The 17,900-nt window shown below is 36.7% G+C and overlaps 1 protein-coding gene across 1 annotated transcript in view; it reads right to left on the reverse strand.

Annotated features, from left to right (window-relative positions):
• Positions 1-2,393: 2,393 nt before the first annotated feature.
• COQ2 (coenzyme Q2, polyprenyltransferase) overlaps positions 2,394-17,900 on the reverse strand; it is a 40,465-nt gene continuing 24,958 nt past the window's right edge. Inside the window, exons 3-7 of the mRNA XM_074276114.1 lie at positions 16,006-16,127; positions 13,160-13,245; positions 8,302-8,435; positions 4,853-5,041; positions 2,394-2,946 (exon numbers count right to left, since the gene is read on the reverse strand). Of these exons, the coding sequence (XP_074132215.1) occupies positions 2,782-2,946; positions 4,853-5,041; positions 8,302-8,435; positions 13,160-13,245; positions 16,006-16,127 (696 nt within the window). The 3' untranslated portion in view covers positions 2,394-2,781. The remainder of the gene's footprint in view (positions 2,947-4,852; positions 5,042-8,301; positions 8,436-13,159; positions 13,246-16,005; positions 16,128-17,900) is intronic.

Consider the following 17,900-nt stretch of genomic DNA (forward strand, 5'->3'; position numbering starts at 1 on the left):
CTCTTGGTTCTGTCCAGGGGAGACTGATTCCTGCTTGGAGGGAGCAAGAGATTGGGGACACTGGCTTAGGCACTCTTCTCTCCTTAGAGAGGAAATATTGGGCTAGAATTACCAGAATTCTCTCTCCCTCACCAGTCCTGAAGTCAGGAGGACCTGAGTCCAAATCTGGCCTCAGACACTTAACACTTCCTGGCTGTGTGACCCTGGGCCAGCGCAAATCACTTAACCCCAATTGCCTCAGCAAAAATAAACAAACAAGCAAATAAATAAAAACAATTCTCTCTTCCCCACCTATAATATTGTTAAAGGAAATAATTTTTGGACCCAAGTTGCATTCCTGATTGCTTCCCTCAACAGGGCAGTAGTGCCCCAAATTACATATCCAAAGGCTTGGCTCTTTTCCTACCATCATCAGTTACAGAAAGACATATGGTGAATAGAAAATAAACCAACTTATCCAGATTGCTAGCAAAGAGAAATCAGAAATGCCATATAGATGAGCATAAGCCAGACAATGAATGAAACCTTCTACTAGGAGTGAGATATCAGAGATAGAGAGACAAAGACAGAGACATCAACAGAAATTGAAATAGTTCCCAATCTCACTTAAGAAAAATTTCTTAAAGCATGGGAAGCTGGGAATGGGAATATGATTGAATGTCCAGTTATTCTACATGTTGGCTTCTTCATGGAGCCCTAAAAAGAATATGGAAATACCTATCTCCCCTCTTAAAGCTGGAAGGCAGAAGGTCAAAGATCTTTCCTCTTCTAAAGTTTTCCCCAACTCTGCCCCTCACATTCACCACTCTCCCTCTCATTCCCAGGACAAGCTTGGAGAATCAAGTAATTAATCCCCTTCCCACAGGATAGTCTCATGCAGATAGCTTAAGCTCTGGATTATATTGATAAGAGAGAATATTTATACGATACTTTAAAGTTTTGATCTTCATTACAACCCTGGAAAGTGCATACTATTCTTATCCCCATTTTTCAGCTTAAAAACTGCTGAAGTGATGACATAGTAAATGTCTAAGGAGAGTACGTCATGATTTTTTAAGACCAAGTCCATTTTCACCACCTAGTATTTTGTAATAGGAATTCTTTTTCCAGTACCGATTGCACTTGGTGACCACTGGGGCTCTCCAAATGATTCTGTGAGACTGTGATTTTCTCCTCTTGGTAAACAGGTGGGGAACTACAGGTGGAGTTTGGTGACAACAGATAGGCCTGTGGTTTAACTAAACTTTCTTTGTTGAAAAAGGGGAAAAGGTGTTTAGTGGATGTATGCCAGTTAATGCCTGTGGTTCAAAGAAACAAGGAACAAAAACAAAACCAAAAACTTTCAAAGACATCAATACAAGGTTTTGTTTTTTTTTTCCTTAATGAGACTTTTTTTCTTCTTTTTAAAGAGACTTTTTGCTTTTCCCAGAAGGCATAATTGGAGATAGAAGTCCCAGAGAGGGAATTTTTAGCCAAATGGGCTCTCCCAGTTGTTAGTGTTTTACCTTTCACTGGAGATAAGAGATTGGAGGGTCTTTTTTTTTCAGAGATATTGTAGAGAGGAGATTCCTGTTCAAGTGTGGATCATTCTAGATGGTCCCTGCGGGCTTTAACTTGGAAATGGTGCTAGGAAAGGCATAGACACCAACTGCATTGATGTATTTTGATAGAATTCATCCTAGTGCTGCATTGATCTAAATATGACACTTTGTAGGTAGAACATCATTGTATGACGGTATAACTTAATAAGGAGACAATCAATTCAAGAGACAATTATTTAGTACTTGGGCCAGGTACAATGATAGACACTGGGGATGCAAAAATAGGGCAAAATATTGGAATGAAGGATTTCAAGCCATCACCAGAGACCACAAGATCGGAGGTAGGAGATTTACAGATGGGCAGACAAGAAAATGTCTGAGGCAAGAAAAAAAAATTTGCTTAGAGCCCAGGAAAAAGTATCTTGCTCTGAATCTATTACTATTAGTATTATAGTTTAATACACAATCATATAATATATATAGTATTATAATTCAATAACATCAGGGATTAAATAATGGGCTTTTGCAAGGCTGCTTGGCAACTCATAAGTATTATTTATCTATGAGAAAATGTCAAGTTCATAATTCAAAATTAGTTTCTTCTACAAAAGTGAAAGTTACCATTGCTTTTCATCAGACTCCTGATACTGCAGAGCACTAAAAACACACCTGCTTATTGAATCTGTGCAGGCCAGTGGTTTTGCAAAGATTAGCTTACACAGCAGTTAGAGATAAAAGGAGGAGAAATAGATGTACAGGCATTTTTTAGAGCTATTTATACAGATGAATAATAAATACTTTTCTGAAAATATTCTGTCAGTGAACTGTTATCAAAATATAATGACACATAACTTTCTATAGCAGCTTTTATTTTCTCTAAAAAGAGTATATTTTCCAAAATACATTCCTTTTGGATGAGATACTCATCACAATTCTAAAAAGGTGCTAAAGTTTATACAATTCCAATAATTTTAAAGATAAAGTCTCATGCAGACGACTACAAATTCATCTAAAAATTCAAGGTTACACCCAGCTTTAAAAGAGTTGAGAACCTGCTAATACCTGAGATGGAGTAAATTTTGCTTTCAAAACTGTTTAACCTGGGAATTCCTGGGTGATTGCCTGGAAGAGTCATCTGTCAATCATTTTCACTTTGATTACTATTCAAACTAGTTTTCTGGTAACAAAATAAGAGAAAATTTTGCAGTTCCTAGTTTGAAATGTTCCTAAACTTCATTTGTTAATTGCCTAAAGTGTGGTCTTCATTTTCCTTTGACCCCTTTGGCTTCTTTTCTTTCAATAAGTTTCCAAGTATAATCCCTATGAAAAGCACAATTCCTATTGTTCGATTGGAGATGAACTTGTCCCAGCAGTCCTCGGGTTTGTGGATGTCCAGAGTGTAAATCTGTAAAGGCAGAACACAAGTGTACTGTGAATGTGAGGTAGAAGCTGGTCTGCACATGATCATTTGTCACAGATGAGAATAGAATATCTTATGATGAAATTATGAAATTGAAACAAGCTAATAAGACTGGACTAAGGAGACTAACAGTCAGTCCAGTATTCTGCACCCAGTGAAGCATCTGATTCCGTTATCAACTCTGCATCTTTGCCCTTTGGTTGGCTGGTTCCTCTCTCCACCTCCCTCTGGGGAGGAGGCCTTTGTGACTTTCCTCCTGGAATTCACCTATAACGACCCTGACTGGGTCCCCTTCCTCCTTTAGTCCCACCTCTTACAGTTTCCTTCAACAAATTATCTTCCTTTATTCCAATGAAAGAGCCCCTTGAGAGCAAGAGCTCTCTTTTTCTGCTTGGAGTTGGGTTTCCAGAGGGCCATTTGCAGTCCTCCTGATCTGTATCTGGTCACTGGCCCCAGGTAGCTCTGGAGTGAAAGGTGAGGCAGGTGACCTTGCCCAGCCTCCCTCCCTTAAATCCAATTTATGTGCATGTCATGGCACCATCTTCCTGATGTCATGGCCATCGTTGAAAAGAAGAATAATCACAGTTCAGCACAGTGCCTGGTCTTTATCAGTTCTTGTTGGATGATAAACACTGCGCCAGTGATGGGAGCTCATTTTTTTTTTTTAAACACTTAATAGCAGGGGTAGCAAGGTGGTGCACTGGATAGAGCACCAGTCTTGAAATCAGGAGGACCTGAGTGGGACCCTGGGCACGACAAGTGCCTCAGTAAATAGATAGATAGATAGATAGATAGATAGATAGATAGATAGATAGATAAATGAATGAATAAATAAATAAATGGACAAACAAACAAACATAAATAAATGGATGAATAAATGAATGAATGAATGAATGAATGAATAAACAAACAAACAAACAAACAAACAAATGAATAAATAAATAAATAAATAAATAAATGAATGAATGAATGAATGAATAAATAAATAAATAAATAAATAAATAAAAGACAATGGGTAACTCTGTTATAAAGTTCTTCCTTAGGTTGAATCAAGATGTTCCCTTCCTGAATTTCTGAACCACTGGCCCTCATTGTTTCCCACACAGAGCAGAGTCTTCTCCACGACAGCCCTTTAATTAATTAATGCCATAGCTTATCTATTCCTTCTCCCCCATTCCCGATGTTCTCTTTATGGGATGAATACTTCTTTTTCTTTTACCCATCCTTCAGGACATGATTTCAGATCTTCATTTTATCCTCGTCACCATTTTATAGATATGTTCTAGTTAGTGAATGCCTCTCTTTAAAGGTGGTGTCAGTAAGTAACAAAAAACCCCCAATGTGATCTGACTAGACTGAAAGATCACTGACTTTGGAGGCCGAGGGCCGAGGTTCAAATCCTACCCATGTTTACTATCTGGGTAGCCTTGCATAAGGTTTTTACCTCTCTGGATCTGAGTTGCCTCTTGTGTAATGAGGCTGTCAGACTCAGTGACTTCTGGGGTTCCTTCCAGTCCCTGTTTTGGAATATTCAAGGTGACCTTATAAAAGTTTAATGAAGTTATTGCCTTCCTCCACGAGGATACTACCATTCTTAAAGGAAAGAATAATGCTAAAATGAGACCCAATAGCTTTACTTACAACCTAGAAGTCTAAAATTAGAAACTTCCCAATTATTTCCAATTTCCATTCTACATTTCAATTATGTATTCCTTGGCCTTGCTCATACACTACACTTATCCCAGATAGTTGCTTGCTATTAAAAACTCATATTTAATAAAACATTGGGCTGTTTTTATTTTGTTATGATACAGGAGTCTGTGACTTTGTGCTGATGTCTGTCTGAAGACATTTCCTGTAACCAGAACAAAGTGGTGCTATCACGACAAACCTGGTGGGTCAAGTGAGCGCCGATGGCCGCCACAGCAGCATAGTAGGGGATGGTCTGGTGACAATTTAGGCCGGCCAGAGTCAGCCCACTCAGCATGACAACACTGAAGCCACTTAGCCACTGCTTGGTGTCTTCCTTGAACCGAAGTGCAGTGGATTTGAGACCAATCAGGGCATCATCTTTTTTGTCCTGGTAAAGAGAAATTTTGTTTGCAAATTAAGAAAGAGAAAATTAACTCGGCAAAAGGGCCCTTGAGAGTTTACATGTATAAATTTCCATAGCCTAATTTTCCAGATTTTGGAGGTCTGGTCAGAGTTGAAGAAGAGAATTCTAAAGGTCAGCTGAGATCATGGTAATCCACTTCAGAGATCCTTAAACGTCAACTGTTATTTTATAATAATCCCATCAAAACGTCTCATTCCTATCTTAAAGGCAATCCAACCTGCCCCAGGTACATGGGGTTTAGAGGGTCATCAGACAATTCACCACTGAGCAGTAAATGCCCTAAATGTGGATGGAGAGGTACCATTCTCTCCACTCCACTCCACTCCAAGGTGAAAGCCGCACCAGAGGCATAGCTCCTGTATATTCCAATGGGACTACGTGAATGACCTGTGTTATAGCTGCTTGTATCTTAGCTACAGGGAGAATGAAAGCCACTTGGGTACCCTGAGTATTTCCTGTGAGGGCTGTGCTCCCCCAAGCCTGCTCAGCCTTCTCCTATACCAAGGCAAGCAACTGCCTACATGTGAGAGGAGACTTTTATAGTAATGGGATTCAAGGTTCATGGAGAAAAGAAAGTTTTCCCTGGAAAGCCTTTCTTATCTTTAAAGTACCCACTTTTCCCTTCCTTATCCTTATAACCCACTTTTCCCCTCCTCACCCTTATATACCCACTTTTCCCCTCCTTACCATGAAAGTACCCATTTTCCCCTCCTTATCCTTAAAGTACTCACTTTTCCCTTCCTTATCCTTAAAGTATCCATTTTTTCCCTTTCTTATCATTAAAGTACCCACTTTCCCTTTCCTTATCATTAAAGTACCCACTTTTCATGTGTCCTTGAGGGTTTAAAGGTGGCTAACTATTTAGAATATACATCCCTAAGCTCATGCTTCATTCATGACACAATTTATCTTTGACTTCCTCTGTGAAATTGTTCTTAATTAAGCATGGCTTGATTTTGGTTTGTCCATAGATGTGTTGGGCCCATTTTGGGCCAGGCCTGAATCAGGCAAACCCAAAATTCTTGTGTCACATAACTTTTAACAAAAGGAGTTTATTTAGCAGTAGCACCGAGAGCAATTTGGATAAGGACTGACTCCACATGTGCAATTGTCACAATTACTGTTCTTGTTCAGTCATTTTAAGGGTGACAGACCTTTGCAATCTCTCTCTAGGAGTTTTCTTGGCAAAAATATTGGAGTGGTGAAATCAGGAGGACCTGAGTGAAGTCAGGAGGACCCGAGTTCAAATCTGACCTCAGGCACTTAACACTTCCTACCTGTGTGACCTTGGGTAAGTCACTTAACCCCAATTGCCTCAACAAAGAAACAAACAAAAAATATTGGAGTGGTTTGCCATTTCATTCTCCAGCCCATTTTATAGATGAGGAAATTGAGGCAAACAGGATGAAGTGACTTGCCCAGGTCACACAGCTAGTAAGTATCTAAAGCTAGATTTGAATTCAGAATGATGAGCCTTCCTGACTCCAGGTTCAACTCTCTATCTAATACATTGCTCCAAGTGTGTCTAGTCCAAAGAGTGTGACAGTCCTGAGGTATGTCCCCTACTTAGGTTTTTTTCATATTTTAGACAACCAGGAGATATATCCATGGTTCATACATTAGTCTTAAACCTTAGTCTTACAATTCAGGACAGTTCCAATGATCTTGTGATTAAGAGAGCCACCAATACTCAGAGAGAAGACTGTGGGAATAGCATATGGATCATAATATAGCATTTTCACTCTTTTTGTTGTTGCTTGCTTGAATTTTATTTTCTTTCTCATCTTTTTTCCTTTTTTGATCTGCTTTTTTTTTTGTGCAGCAAGATAATTGTAAAAATACGTATTCTTATATTGGATTTACATATATATTTACCATTTTTAATATATATTGCATTACTTGCCATCTAGGTGATGAGGTAAGGGAAGGTGGGGAAATTGAAACACAAAATTTTGCAAATTTATCCTTGCATATGTTTTAAAAATAAAAAGCTTCAATAAAAATTAAAAACAAACAAACAAACCAAAAACCCCAAATCTTAATCTTAGTCAAAGCTTAGTCTTCTGGACTGATTAAGTCTCAAGTACAGTTTCTCTGCTTCAGAAAAAAAAAAAAAACTAGCCTATGTGGAATAGATATTAGTTCTACCACATATGCATATATGTAAATATTTTAACATGTCAACATATCTTCACAGGCATATTTCTTCATGCTACCCTGTTGGTATATAATGCTAATACCAGAAAACAGTCCTAATATGTCTGCACTATACTTTGAAGTCAATGTAATTTTTATGTTTTGAAAATATGATTTGATTCACAGTATTCTAAATTCATAGAATAATAATATTAATAAAAAAACTATTTTATACTTGACTCTATTGCATATAGTATCCTAAAAGTGAGATACTTGTCCACTGACTAAGTTGGGTGGATATGCTGCTAGAGGAACTACACAATCTCAATCTCACCTTTTTGTTATAAACAAAACCAGAAGGAAGAAGGAAGTTGTATCATTTGGAAAAGAGGTCGTATCTAGGTTCTCCTTTGAGAGGCAAAGAAAGGAAGTGGTGGAGCTGGTAGTATCAAATGCCCAAGGACAAAAAGAAACATCATTTCATGGGTCTTTTTGTGGTTGTCTGTCAATTATTTCAGTTATGGCTTTAATTCAATTCAGCACACATGAATTAAGGGACTACTGGGTGTAGGATGTGACCAGAAGTTCTGGGGCTACAGAAAGATCACTTCTGACCTTTAAGGAGCCTTTATTCTCCTAAACCTTGTACACAAAGAAGAAAAGCATCTGAAGAGGGAGAGAAAAACCAAGAGTTAGGGGAACTTGAGAACGCTTCTCAGAGGAGGGGGTAAGAGGGTCAGCTGCACAAATGCACAGAGGGTAGAGATGGGCTGCTAACTTTGGGGAATAGCTCTGAAAAATCACTGGCTGGAACACAGAGTCAGTGTGAAATGAAGTCCAAAGATGGGCTAAAAGTAGACCGCTGACAGCCTGGAGAATCTCAACTTTTTCCACATAGTTAACAAGGAGACACTGAAGTTTTTTCAGCTACGGTGATGACTGTCACTCAAGGAACGAGTCAAAATGTTTGTGTCATAACTGGGCAATGACACTAAAAAGGAAGCTGCTAACTGGAAGCCCACAAAATAAAATGCAGGGAAGGAGGCACAGAAAAAAGCCAAAGAACAGATTTTAAGATAGTACATTACCTGATGGGCATAGATAGTGTCATATATTAATGTCCACATAACTCCAGAGAGATAAAGAGGTAGGCAAACAGACACATCACAAGAGCCTTTGATGGCAGACCATCCAAGCAATGCTCCCCAGTTAAAAGTCAGTCCTAGGATTGATAAAAAATAAGGGAGGAAGAGGAAAAAAAAAAAATCACTCAATTTAGTTCAGAATTCTAGATGTAAACAAGGGCCAAATTAATTACAAGCACACTGTGTTATGCTTTGTATTTCTAAATCAATTTTGGAGACCAGAGTATTTTATCAATTTTTTTTGCCAAAAAGGCAACAATCACAGAAGAATATGCTTCTATCATTGTTGTAAGCTTAAAGGAAAAAACAGAATCAAGGTCGTATGTAATTGAAACTCCCAAAACATTAACATGACTTTATTCTATCTGGCCTTACCACTATGGCTTTTTGTTATGTTTTGCTCTGAGAAAAGCTTAAAGAGAATGAGAGTTCACAGAACTAAGGGAAATGACAGAAGAAGGGGACAAAGCAGAAAGCCCAAGAAAAGGTATTTTGGCTACAGACTTAGGAAAATGACCAAGGAGAAGCCCAGATTCTAAAAAATGACAATAATCTTTTATCACACAACATAGGATCTAATTCAAAAGACAAACATAAACAAAGACAGGTGCTAGGTGGACTATCTCTCTCATCTGATTAATGAACAATGTAAAAAAGTCTTATTCCCACCAAGAAAGGTGTCTCAGATTCAGGACCCTCATCCCCAGCATGGGCATATATCATTTGTCACATGCTTATCAGAGAACCTAGGCAAAAAGCAAGGCTCTAGTGGCAAGGTAACAAGGAGAGTGCAGCTGTCACGTAACTGGATTTTGTCATCTGTCCTTGTCAGCTTCTGTGTGGTAAATAAACTAAGTCTCAATCCCCAAGTGGAGCCAGGGAGCCCAATGTCCATGGGAGCATTTGCAGATGAAGGAGCTCATCAGACAATTGAATTCTGTCTTGTATACTTCAGGAGGCTAAAAAAAGAATATCCTAAAAGAACTAAAATCCAGGGAATGGAAGTACCAAATATTCAGGAGTGAGATGAAGCCAGGTAGACATATTCACATCTCAAGCTTGTCTTGCACATACATAATTTGACAAATAATTAGCCACAAGGGTTAGAAGAAGAGAACTACTAAAAAGAAAACAAAGAGTTGTGGTCCTTCAATCAAATATAGCGGACAAGGAGAACCTGCAGTAGCCTTCCAGAGTGTTCTGTGCTTTGGTTTCTACTAGTACTATATTTATTCTATAAAGCACAAGGCGATCTCAGTCTTAAAGGAAAAAGTAGAAGGACTCGAAGAAGATCATTCTACTGTTCAAGGCATGAAAGAAAACAAAATGTTGCTAAAAAGAATATAGGAAGTATTTCAAAAGGGAAAGAAAAAGGTTGTAAATAATCAGAGGAGAATTCTCGCCTGAGTCAGGAGAGTGGAGGATGAAAAACGTATGTCCCAAAGAAGTAGGAGGACAATGGAATATTTGGAGTTTCATAACAGGCACAAATCTTATAGAAGGAAGCAGATTCTTGTTCTCCAAGGAATGATGATGCAAATTCTCAGGTGCCATCAGTCAAGACATCAGCCAATAATGGTCAAAGAAAGAAGACTTTCTATTGAGGGAGATACTGACAAAACTAGAAATCAATTGGATATAAACAGTGAGGTTGGCCAGTCTTCCCAAAGGAGAGTATCCAGGATGTGATAAGACAGTTAACAATAAGTACAATGAATGAATATTATATGAACACAAACTGATAATTGTTGCTCTCTTCTTGTGATTCATTTTAAGATGAGGTATGCCCCCAGAGGGATCAGACACTAAAGATTGTGAAACTTATGCAAAAAAACTGAAGACTTCATGGACATTGATGTTGCTTTCATCACTAATATAAATTGAGAGCAGGAGATTTAAGAGAGAAAGAAATATTTGGGAAAAGAGAAGCTGACTAAGAAGACTGGCCTCTAGGAATGAGATCTGGAATCCTAAAAGTTGATTTTAAGCATAGGAGTGCCGGGCTCTTGGCCAGGAATGGAGTATATCTAAAAAGGGTTGGCAAAGGCTTTGCAGGCATGGAGATCCGCACAGACTGTCAAAGACAGTTTCTATGTTGGTCTGTTTTGCTTACTTCTCTTTGTTATTAAGGCAGGACAGACAGCACCTTTTGAGAAATCACTGTGGTGCTAAAAATAAAAAGCATCAATATTGAATGAAAAACTATTTTCTTGAAGTCCTGTAAATCTAATCAAGAAATATTTAAACGGGGGGGGGGGGGGGGCAGCTAGGTGGCGCAGTGGATAGAGCGCCAGCCTTGAATTCAGGAGGACCCGAGTTAAAATCTGGTCTCAGACACTTAACACTTCCTAGCTGTGTGACCCTGGGCAAGTCACTTAACCCCAGCCTCAGGGGGGGAAAAAAAAAAAGAAAGAAATATTTAAATGGAAAAATAACTTTGTTATCAATGGGTAATAGATCTAAATGTTAAAAAAATTACATCATAAATAATGAGATAAAATTTATTAAATTCATGCCATTGTATCCATACATCCCACTGTTGGGTGGGTGCTCCAAAGAAATTAAAGACAGAAAGTTCTCAAATATACCAAAGTATTTTTAATTAAAAAAAAATTTTTGTGGTAGCAAAAACTGGAAAGTAAATAGGGACCCATTGCATGAGGAATGACTGAACAACTGTAGTACATAAATGTATTAGAATATTATTTATATACTAAGAAACAACATCTATGTTAAGATTTAAATGAAATGATGCTGACTCAGGTAAGTAGAACCAAGAAAACAATATGCAGAATTATGACAATAATATAAATGGCACCTGGATTCTGATTAATGATTAATCTAAGGTTACAAGTTGATTGTGATAATAACTTCCATTTATGCTTTATTTATGGCTCTCATAGTACTCCTCTATATCAGCATTATCAATATTATTAATCCTTACTTTAGAGTGAACTAATGACTTGTCCATAGTCACGACCAATAAATGGCAGAGCCACAATGTGAACTCCTAAGTCCAGGGTCAAGGAACTTTTCACAATAACTTTCATTAGAAAATGACCAAGCCATCCCAGAGTGATGGCTTATTCTGGAAGAGAAGGGGGAAACACAAATGGAAAGATATTGAAAATGTCCTGTATACTGTATTAATATAGAATTCCCCAAAGAAAGTCCTCTGTTTACAAGGCTAAAAAAACCAAACATGCTTCCTGCCCTAAACTGCTTGTGTCTTAAATCCTACCAGTGTAGCTTTGCAAGCCTCCTCTGTTTTCTTACATAGGAATGGGCCATTGAAGAAGGGATTCCCTTGGGGTTATCCTTGGGTCCTGACCTTTGTGCCTGGACTAAACTATAAAAGTGGCAAAATCCATCTGGGAATACATGATAACAGTTGTCCTATTTTCCCTATTCTCCAAAGTGGCTACCTTAAGGAAGAAATATAAAATCTATTGAAGAAGGTGAGTTCAAATCTGTGATTCTCCCTTCCCACAATATATTCCAATATTCCATTTAAAAAATCTGGATTCACCAAGAGTCAGGCATTTTTGACTTTGTTATGAACCTCTTTTCAGAATAACTTTTTTTTGTTTTGTTTTGTTTTGTTTTTGCTGAGGCAATTGGGGTTAAGTGACTTGCCCAGGGTCACATAGCTAGGAAGTATTAAGTGTCTGAGACCACATTTGACCTCAGGTCCTCCTGATTTCAGAACTGGTGCTCAGAATAATGTTTTTAAGTGAACAAATTAAAATATATTTTGCATTACAAAATAAACCAATTACACTGAAATACACTTATCAAACTGTAAACATTAAAAAACCAACAAGTTTATATACTCTTAAGTCAAAAATCCCTCACTATTAGTGCACCCAAATTTGAGAAAACAAGATTAAGAATCCCTGGGGTGGTTTTAATTACTTAACAAATCTTATAAATCACTCTCTAAAAACAAACAAACAAAAATCCTTAAGTTTAAAAAATACTTTGGCTTTAGTTTAGGGCAATTTTCTTATCTTTGGATTCATTGTAAATTCTATATTGAGACAAACTGGCATAACAGAATCAGAGGATCTGGATTCAAATTCTGCCTATGGCCACTTGAGTGGCCTTGGTTAAGTTACTCAACTTCTCTAGGGCTCAGTTTCTTCATATATAAAATGAAGGGGTAGGACTAGATGGCCTTTAGGTCTCTTCCAGCTCGAATTAAATCTATGACCTTAGGATCCTATATAAGATGTGCTGTAAAGAAATGACAAAAATGGTGGACACAGCAAAAGCTTGAAAGAGTTACATGAACAGATACAGAAATAAGCAGAATCAGAAAAACAATTTACAAGAGGACCACCATAATGCAAAGGAAAGCAGCTCTGAAAGTCTACAGAACTCAGACCTACACAATAACTGGTGAAGAATTCAGAAGATAGGTGATGAAACACATGATCCAACTCTTATTCAGGAGGAAAAAGACTAAAGGGGCAGAATGATTTTTGTTTTCCAAAGTACTGATCGGTTTTACTCAACTACAGTTGCTCTTTATGAGGGAAGGCTTCTACTTGTAGGGTTGGGAGTGAGTTAGTGGTTTATGTAGAAAGAAGGAAGGAAGAGAAAGAGAGAGAGAAACAGCGGGGTAGAAAGAGACAGAGACAAAGAGAGGAAAGAGGAGGAAAAGAAGAAAAGAGAAGAAAAAAAAGGAAAAGGAAGGAAGGAGGAAAGGGGAAAAAAAGAAAGAAAGAAAAGGGAAGGAAAGAATATCAATAAAACATTTTTAAAAGACAATGGGCAATAACAGTAATTTTAAGCTCACCCAATGCTAACTGTGGCCAATAAGTAATTCTTTTCATCAGAGGATAAATGACCACCAGAGACAATGATGCTGCTCCCAGTGCTATACTGAAATGAAAAGAAAATTAAAGAAAGTCAAATATGCACCATCTGATACAACTTCTTAAAAACTGATAAATACTATAATGAATTTATATGTAGTAAGAGTAGCAATCATGAGATAACACACAAAAATTTCCTTTTTTAATCTGATTTTCAAGCATCTGAAGTGTTCTTCCTAGTTCCCGAATTTTCCTGGAGCACTGGAAGTAACAGAAAATGCCACTAAAGAGTCTGAAAATCAAACAGTCCATTTTCCCCCATTTATTCGCTCTGGCTGAACATAAACCAAACCCAAATTTATAGTAACTGAGAGATCATTAAAGAGGAATCAAAAGGAAGACATCTGTATATAGGCAGCTGGTGGAGTAGTGCTTAGAGCATGGGGTCTAGTTTGGGAAAGAACTGAAAATCCTGCATCAGACACTTATATCCTGAGTCACCTTGGGAGCATCACTCAACTTGTGCCTTCCTCAGTTTCCTAAATTACAAAATGAGGATAATAAAACCATTTTTCTCCTACCAGTTGTTTTAAGATCAAAATATATAATATTTTATAAAGTACTTAGCACCGAGTGTGGCACATAGTATGCACTTTTTCATTTTTGTTATCATTACATCATAGCAAGGATTCTTAACTGGGAACCACAGATCATCCAGGAGATCACAGATTTCAAGGAGTCTGTGAACCTAAATGGGGAAAAAATGACAGCTCTATCTTCATTTGATTTCCTCTGTCATCCTATATGTAGGATTTTTTGCCTTTAAAAACATGATTCTGAGAAGTTCACACATGGCTTTATTTGCCTACCAAAGAAGTCCCTGAATAATAAAAGAAACCCCCAATTTATGGAGGATGTTAATGATCCAGGAAGCACTTTATAAAATATTATTTTCATTTTGTTGATGAACATCCTATAGGCCATGTAGACAAAAAGGCTGTTTTCTCAAATGTACCACAAAAATGATTCCTTTGGATTTATCCTATTTTTGTCATTGTTGAAAGCAAGTAGCTCTCTCATTCATGTAAGGAGATTGGATCAAGGCCTAAGTTCTGTCTCTGCAGTTGACCCTTAGCAAAGAGACAAATCAAGTCACTAAAATTCTCTGTGCTTCAGGCTCATTTATCATTGAGAGAAACAATCAAATGATTGTCTTCTTCTGTTTACTTTTCAAGGATAGTTACTATAAATAAAATATGTAAAAGATACTTTCTTATTAAAAATGGTTCAGAAAGATTAATACAGAGAAAAAGGAAACAGAACCAGAATAGTCATGCAAATGAAAGTCACATTCCAAAACATTAGAAATCATAAAAAATTGTAATATCATCCTTTAGTACTATCCTTTCATATGGGACAATTTATGGCTGTTAAGTCTCTAAGACAAAAAGTTAATGAAATAATTACTTTTTCTTGAAGTTATGAGACTGTTGTTCATTTTGAATAGGGAAATCTGTAAAATATTGAAAAGATATAATATGATTGTGGGAAAAATATAATTCACATTTATGAACAATGAATGAGCATTGAATCATTAGACACAAAGAAAGATGTAGTCATTGCAAAGAGAACCCAGGAAGACAATAGGAAAGAGAGATAAGAAGACAGATGTCAGGACTCTATCAGGCTAAACTTGAAATATGGAAGCGGTGGATACTACAGTGGTTGTTGAGGATAATTCCAGCTGAGCAGAGAAACATCTTAAAAGCAGAGAACTAGAGAAAATCACCCAGCAGATTGATTATTTTACTTGAGACGTCATGCTCACTAAAGCATAGCATGGAACAACATGGCTTAGAAATTACAGTATCTGTTTAATAGAAAAACTATGTTCATAAAAGAAGTTTTGTGGATAGTCATTACACCACAAGGAGGACACCAAAATTTACATTGCAATGTTTTGAATTACCCTAAGCATATGAATTTTCTTCAAAACAAAGGATAAAAGTGACATAAAAGATAAAATAGATATTTTCAATTACATTAAATTAAAAAAAAAAAACTTTTGTAAGAACAAAATCAATACAACCTAAATAAGAAGAAAATCTGTTGAATGGGAAAAACTTTTACAGAAAATTTTTGACAAAATTCCAAGACTTATAGGGAATGGATATACATATAGCATGGAGCTATTCCTTGAGATCAATTCTGTTTCTATCAATTCTTTAAACATTATCTTTGACATTTCATTAGTATATCATTAAAACTGTACATAAATTTAGGTAATATTATTTTTTTTTATATTGGCATGGTCCAATAATGAAGAATAACTAGCTCTTCAATTATTCAATTATTTGTTTCTGCAAAGGTTGCAGGGTAGTTATATTACTTTAAGTCCTGAGTATGTTTGGTAGATTAACTTTTGGGTACTTTGTGTGTCCTATAGTTATTTAATTAATTAATGTTTCTCTCTATATATATGTCTATCTCTCTGTCTCTCTCTTTCCCTTATTTCTTCCTTCTTTTCTTCCTTTCTTCTTTCTTTCTTTCTCTCTCTCTCTTTCCCTCTCCCTCGCTTGTTTTTTAATCTAATTGCTATAGCAAGCATTTCTAATTATATCAAATAACTACAAAGACTATGAAATATCATAAGTTTACCTCTCACTTTACTTGATGTCATTTTCAGGGAGAACAATAATATCTGTACACTGGCCAGGCGGCCAATAAGCACAGTTAGGGACAGAAATAAACCAGTTTTATGTGACTATTTTTCAAATCTAAAATGATGAGTTTTTCATTCATATTAGAAAAAGCATATGAAATGTACCTGTAATAATTCAGACACAGGAGTACACACAGTGCCAAGCTCAGCTGTCCTCCAAGGAAAACCAAAGATTGAAAAGTTGAAATATGTCCAGCAGCTATTGGTCGATTTGCTGTTCTTGTAACCTTCACAAAGAAAAATCAGATTCTTTACTAAAAACCTCATGCAAATACTTGAGAAATAGCCAAGAACCAGTAATTCAGATTTGAATAAGCTTGGAGAAAACACAATTAGGAAACTTATCAAAAAATAAACAGTCTTCCATTCCTCCCTTTTTAAAGATAAAATTATACTTTAAACACTCACTCTAAAGCAAGGGATAGAAAGGAAGTGGGTTAAGGATACTGGGGAGATTTGGATGTAGAATGAGGGAATAAAATTGGGAATAAACTGCTATCATACCCACTAGATTTTTGGAGCCAGACATGCACAAAAGTAGCATTATAATAATGTCTCCTACAAGGACAAAGAAGAGTGAGGAAGATACTGTGATGTGAATAGGCAATAGGAGGATATCTATAAGCCTACTTGGGGATAATCTCTGACAAAGTCTAAATACAACAACTCCCTATACCCAGGGAGTAGATGCAAAGTGATTGTAAATGTAAAAAGAGACACAGATGTTACATTGGGAAAAAAGAATTTAGTCTATTTTTCTCCTACAAAATGAAAAAAATTTAAATTACTCTTCCCAATGTAACCAAAGACAGAGAATGTATCCATGATAATATCACCAGTGGCTCATTAAAGTTTCTTTTCTGAGTTAGCAAACAGTTTATCTAAAATTGGTCGGTCATGACGACCCTCTTGGATCAAATGTCAAAAATGGATCCTTTGTCTTGTCCTTGGGTTAAACCTTTAACTTAGAAACAAGAAGTAATAATAATCATCATCATCATGTCTTTAAGCATGACTTCGGTGACATGTAGCTCTAGCTAAGTTCAAAAGGGAAACGTTTCTGTAAAATGAGAAGAAAATTGTTTGCTCAGGTTTTTATACCATCAAAAAGATAGATCTGAAAATGAAAACCAAATAGAAACTGCACTTTACATACTTATCTCAACATTTATAGTTTTAATATTTATACAATAGTCAATATTACAATATTACAATACAATAGACACATATATACCCTAATGTGAATTTTTGCTTTCTAATGTGGAGAAGCCAATAAGGGACTATTCTATTCTGAATCTGATTCTCACTGCAAACTGGAAAAAACTTGTTGCTAAGTTGGAAATGATGGGAACGTTGGAAGGAAATGACCACTCCATCCTAGGATTTATGATAAAGGAGAGAAAAACTGGGCATAATCTGACACTCACTCTATATTTTGGGAAAGTAGATTTTATTGGATTCTAAGGAAGGGTATGGAATAAAATGGTTTGGGGAAAAGCAATATCAGAAAAGTTGAATGATGCTCAAGAATGACATAAAGGAATTTAATGAAGAGGAAAAATGGAATTTGTCTGAAGACACTCATGTGAATGCACCAATCAACTTAGATTTTTTTTGAGGAGAGCAAGGCAACTGGGGTTAAATGACTTACCCAGGGTCACAACAGCTAGTAAGTGTTAAGTGCCAGAGACCAGATTTGGAATCAGGTCCTCCTGAATTCAAGGCTGGTGCTCTATCCATCTAACTGCCCCCCAATTGAGATTTTAAAAAGAGAGGATAGACAAAAGGCTAGGAACATGAGAACATGGCATAGTCCTGTAAAAAGAATGATGGGAATGCTAAAGATCAAAATGTGGCTGAGGTTGTTGAGGGAAGATCAGAATGTCAAAAAGAGCTTTTTCAGTTATACTGGGAGAAAAGGGGAGAATTAAAAAAGAAACCCGACTGTTACTTCGGGTGGATGGGATGATGATATCTGGCAAAAGAGAAGGCAGAGTTGG

Source organism: Sminthopsis crassicaudata, chromosome 6, assembly GCF_048593235.1.
Source record: "Sminthopsis crassicaudata isolate SCR6 chromosome 6, ASM4859323v1, whole genome shotgun sequence".
Taxonomy (NCBI): Eukaryota; Metazoa; Chordata; class Mammalia; order Dasyuromorphia; family Dasyuridae; genus Sminthopsis; species Sminthopsis crassicaudata.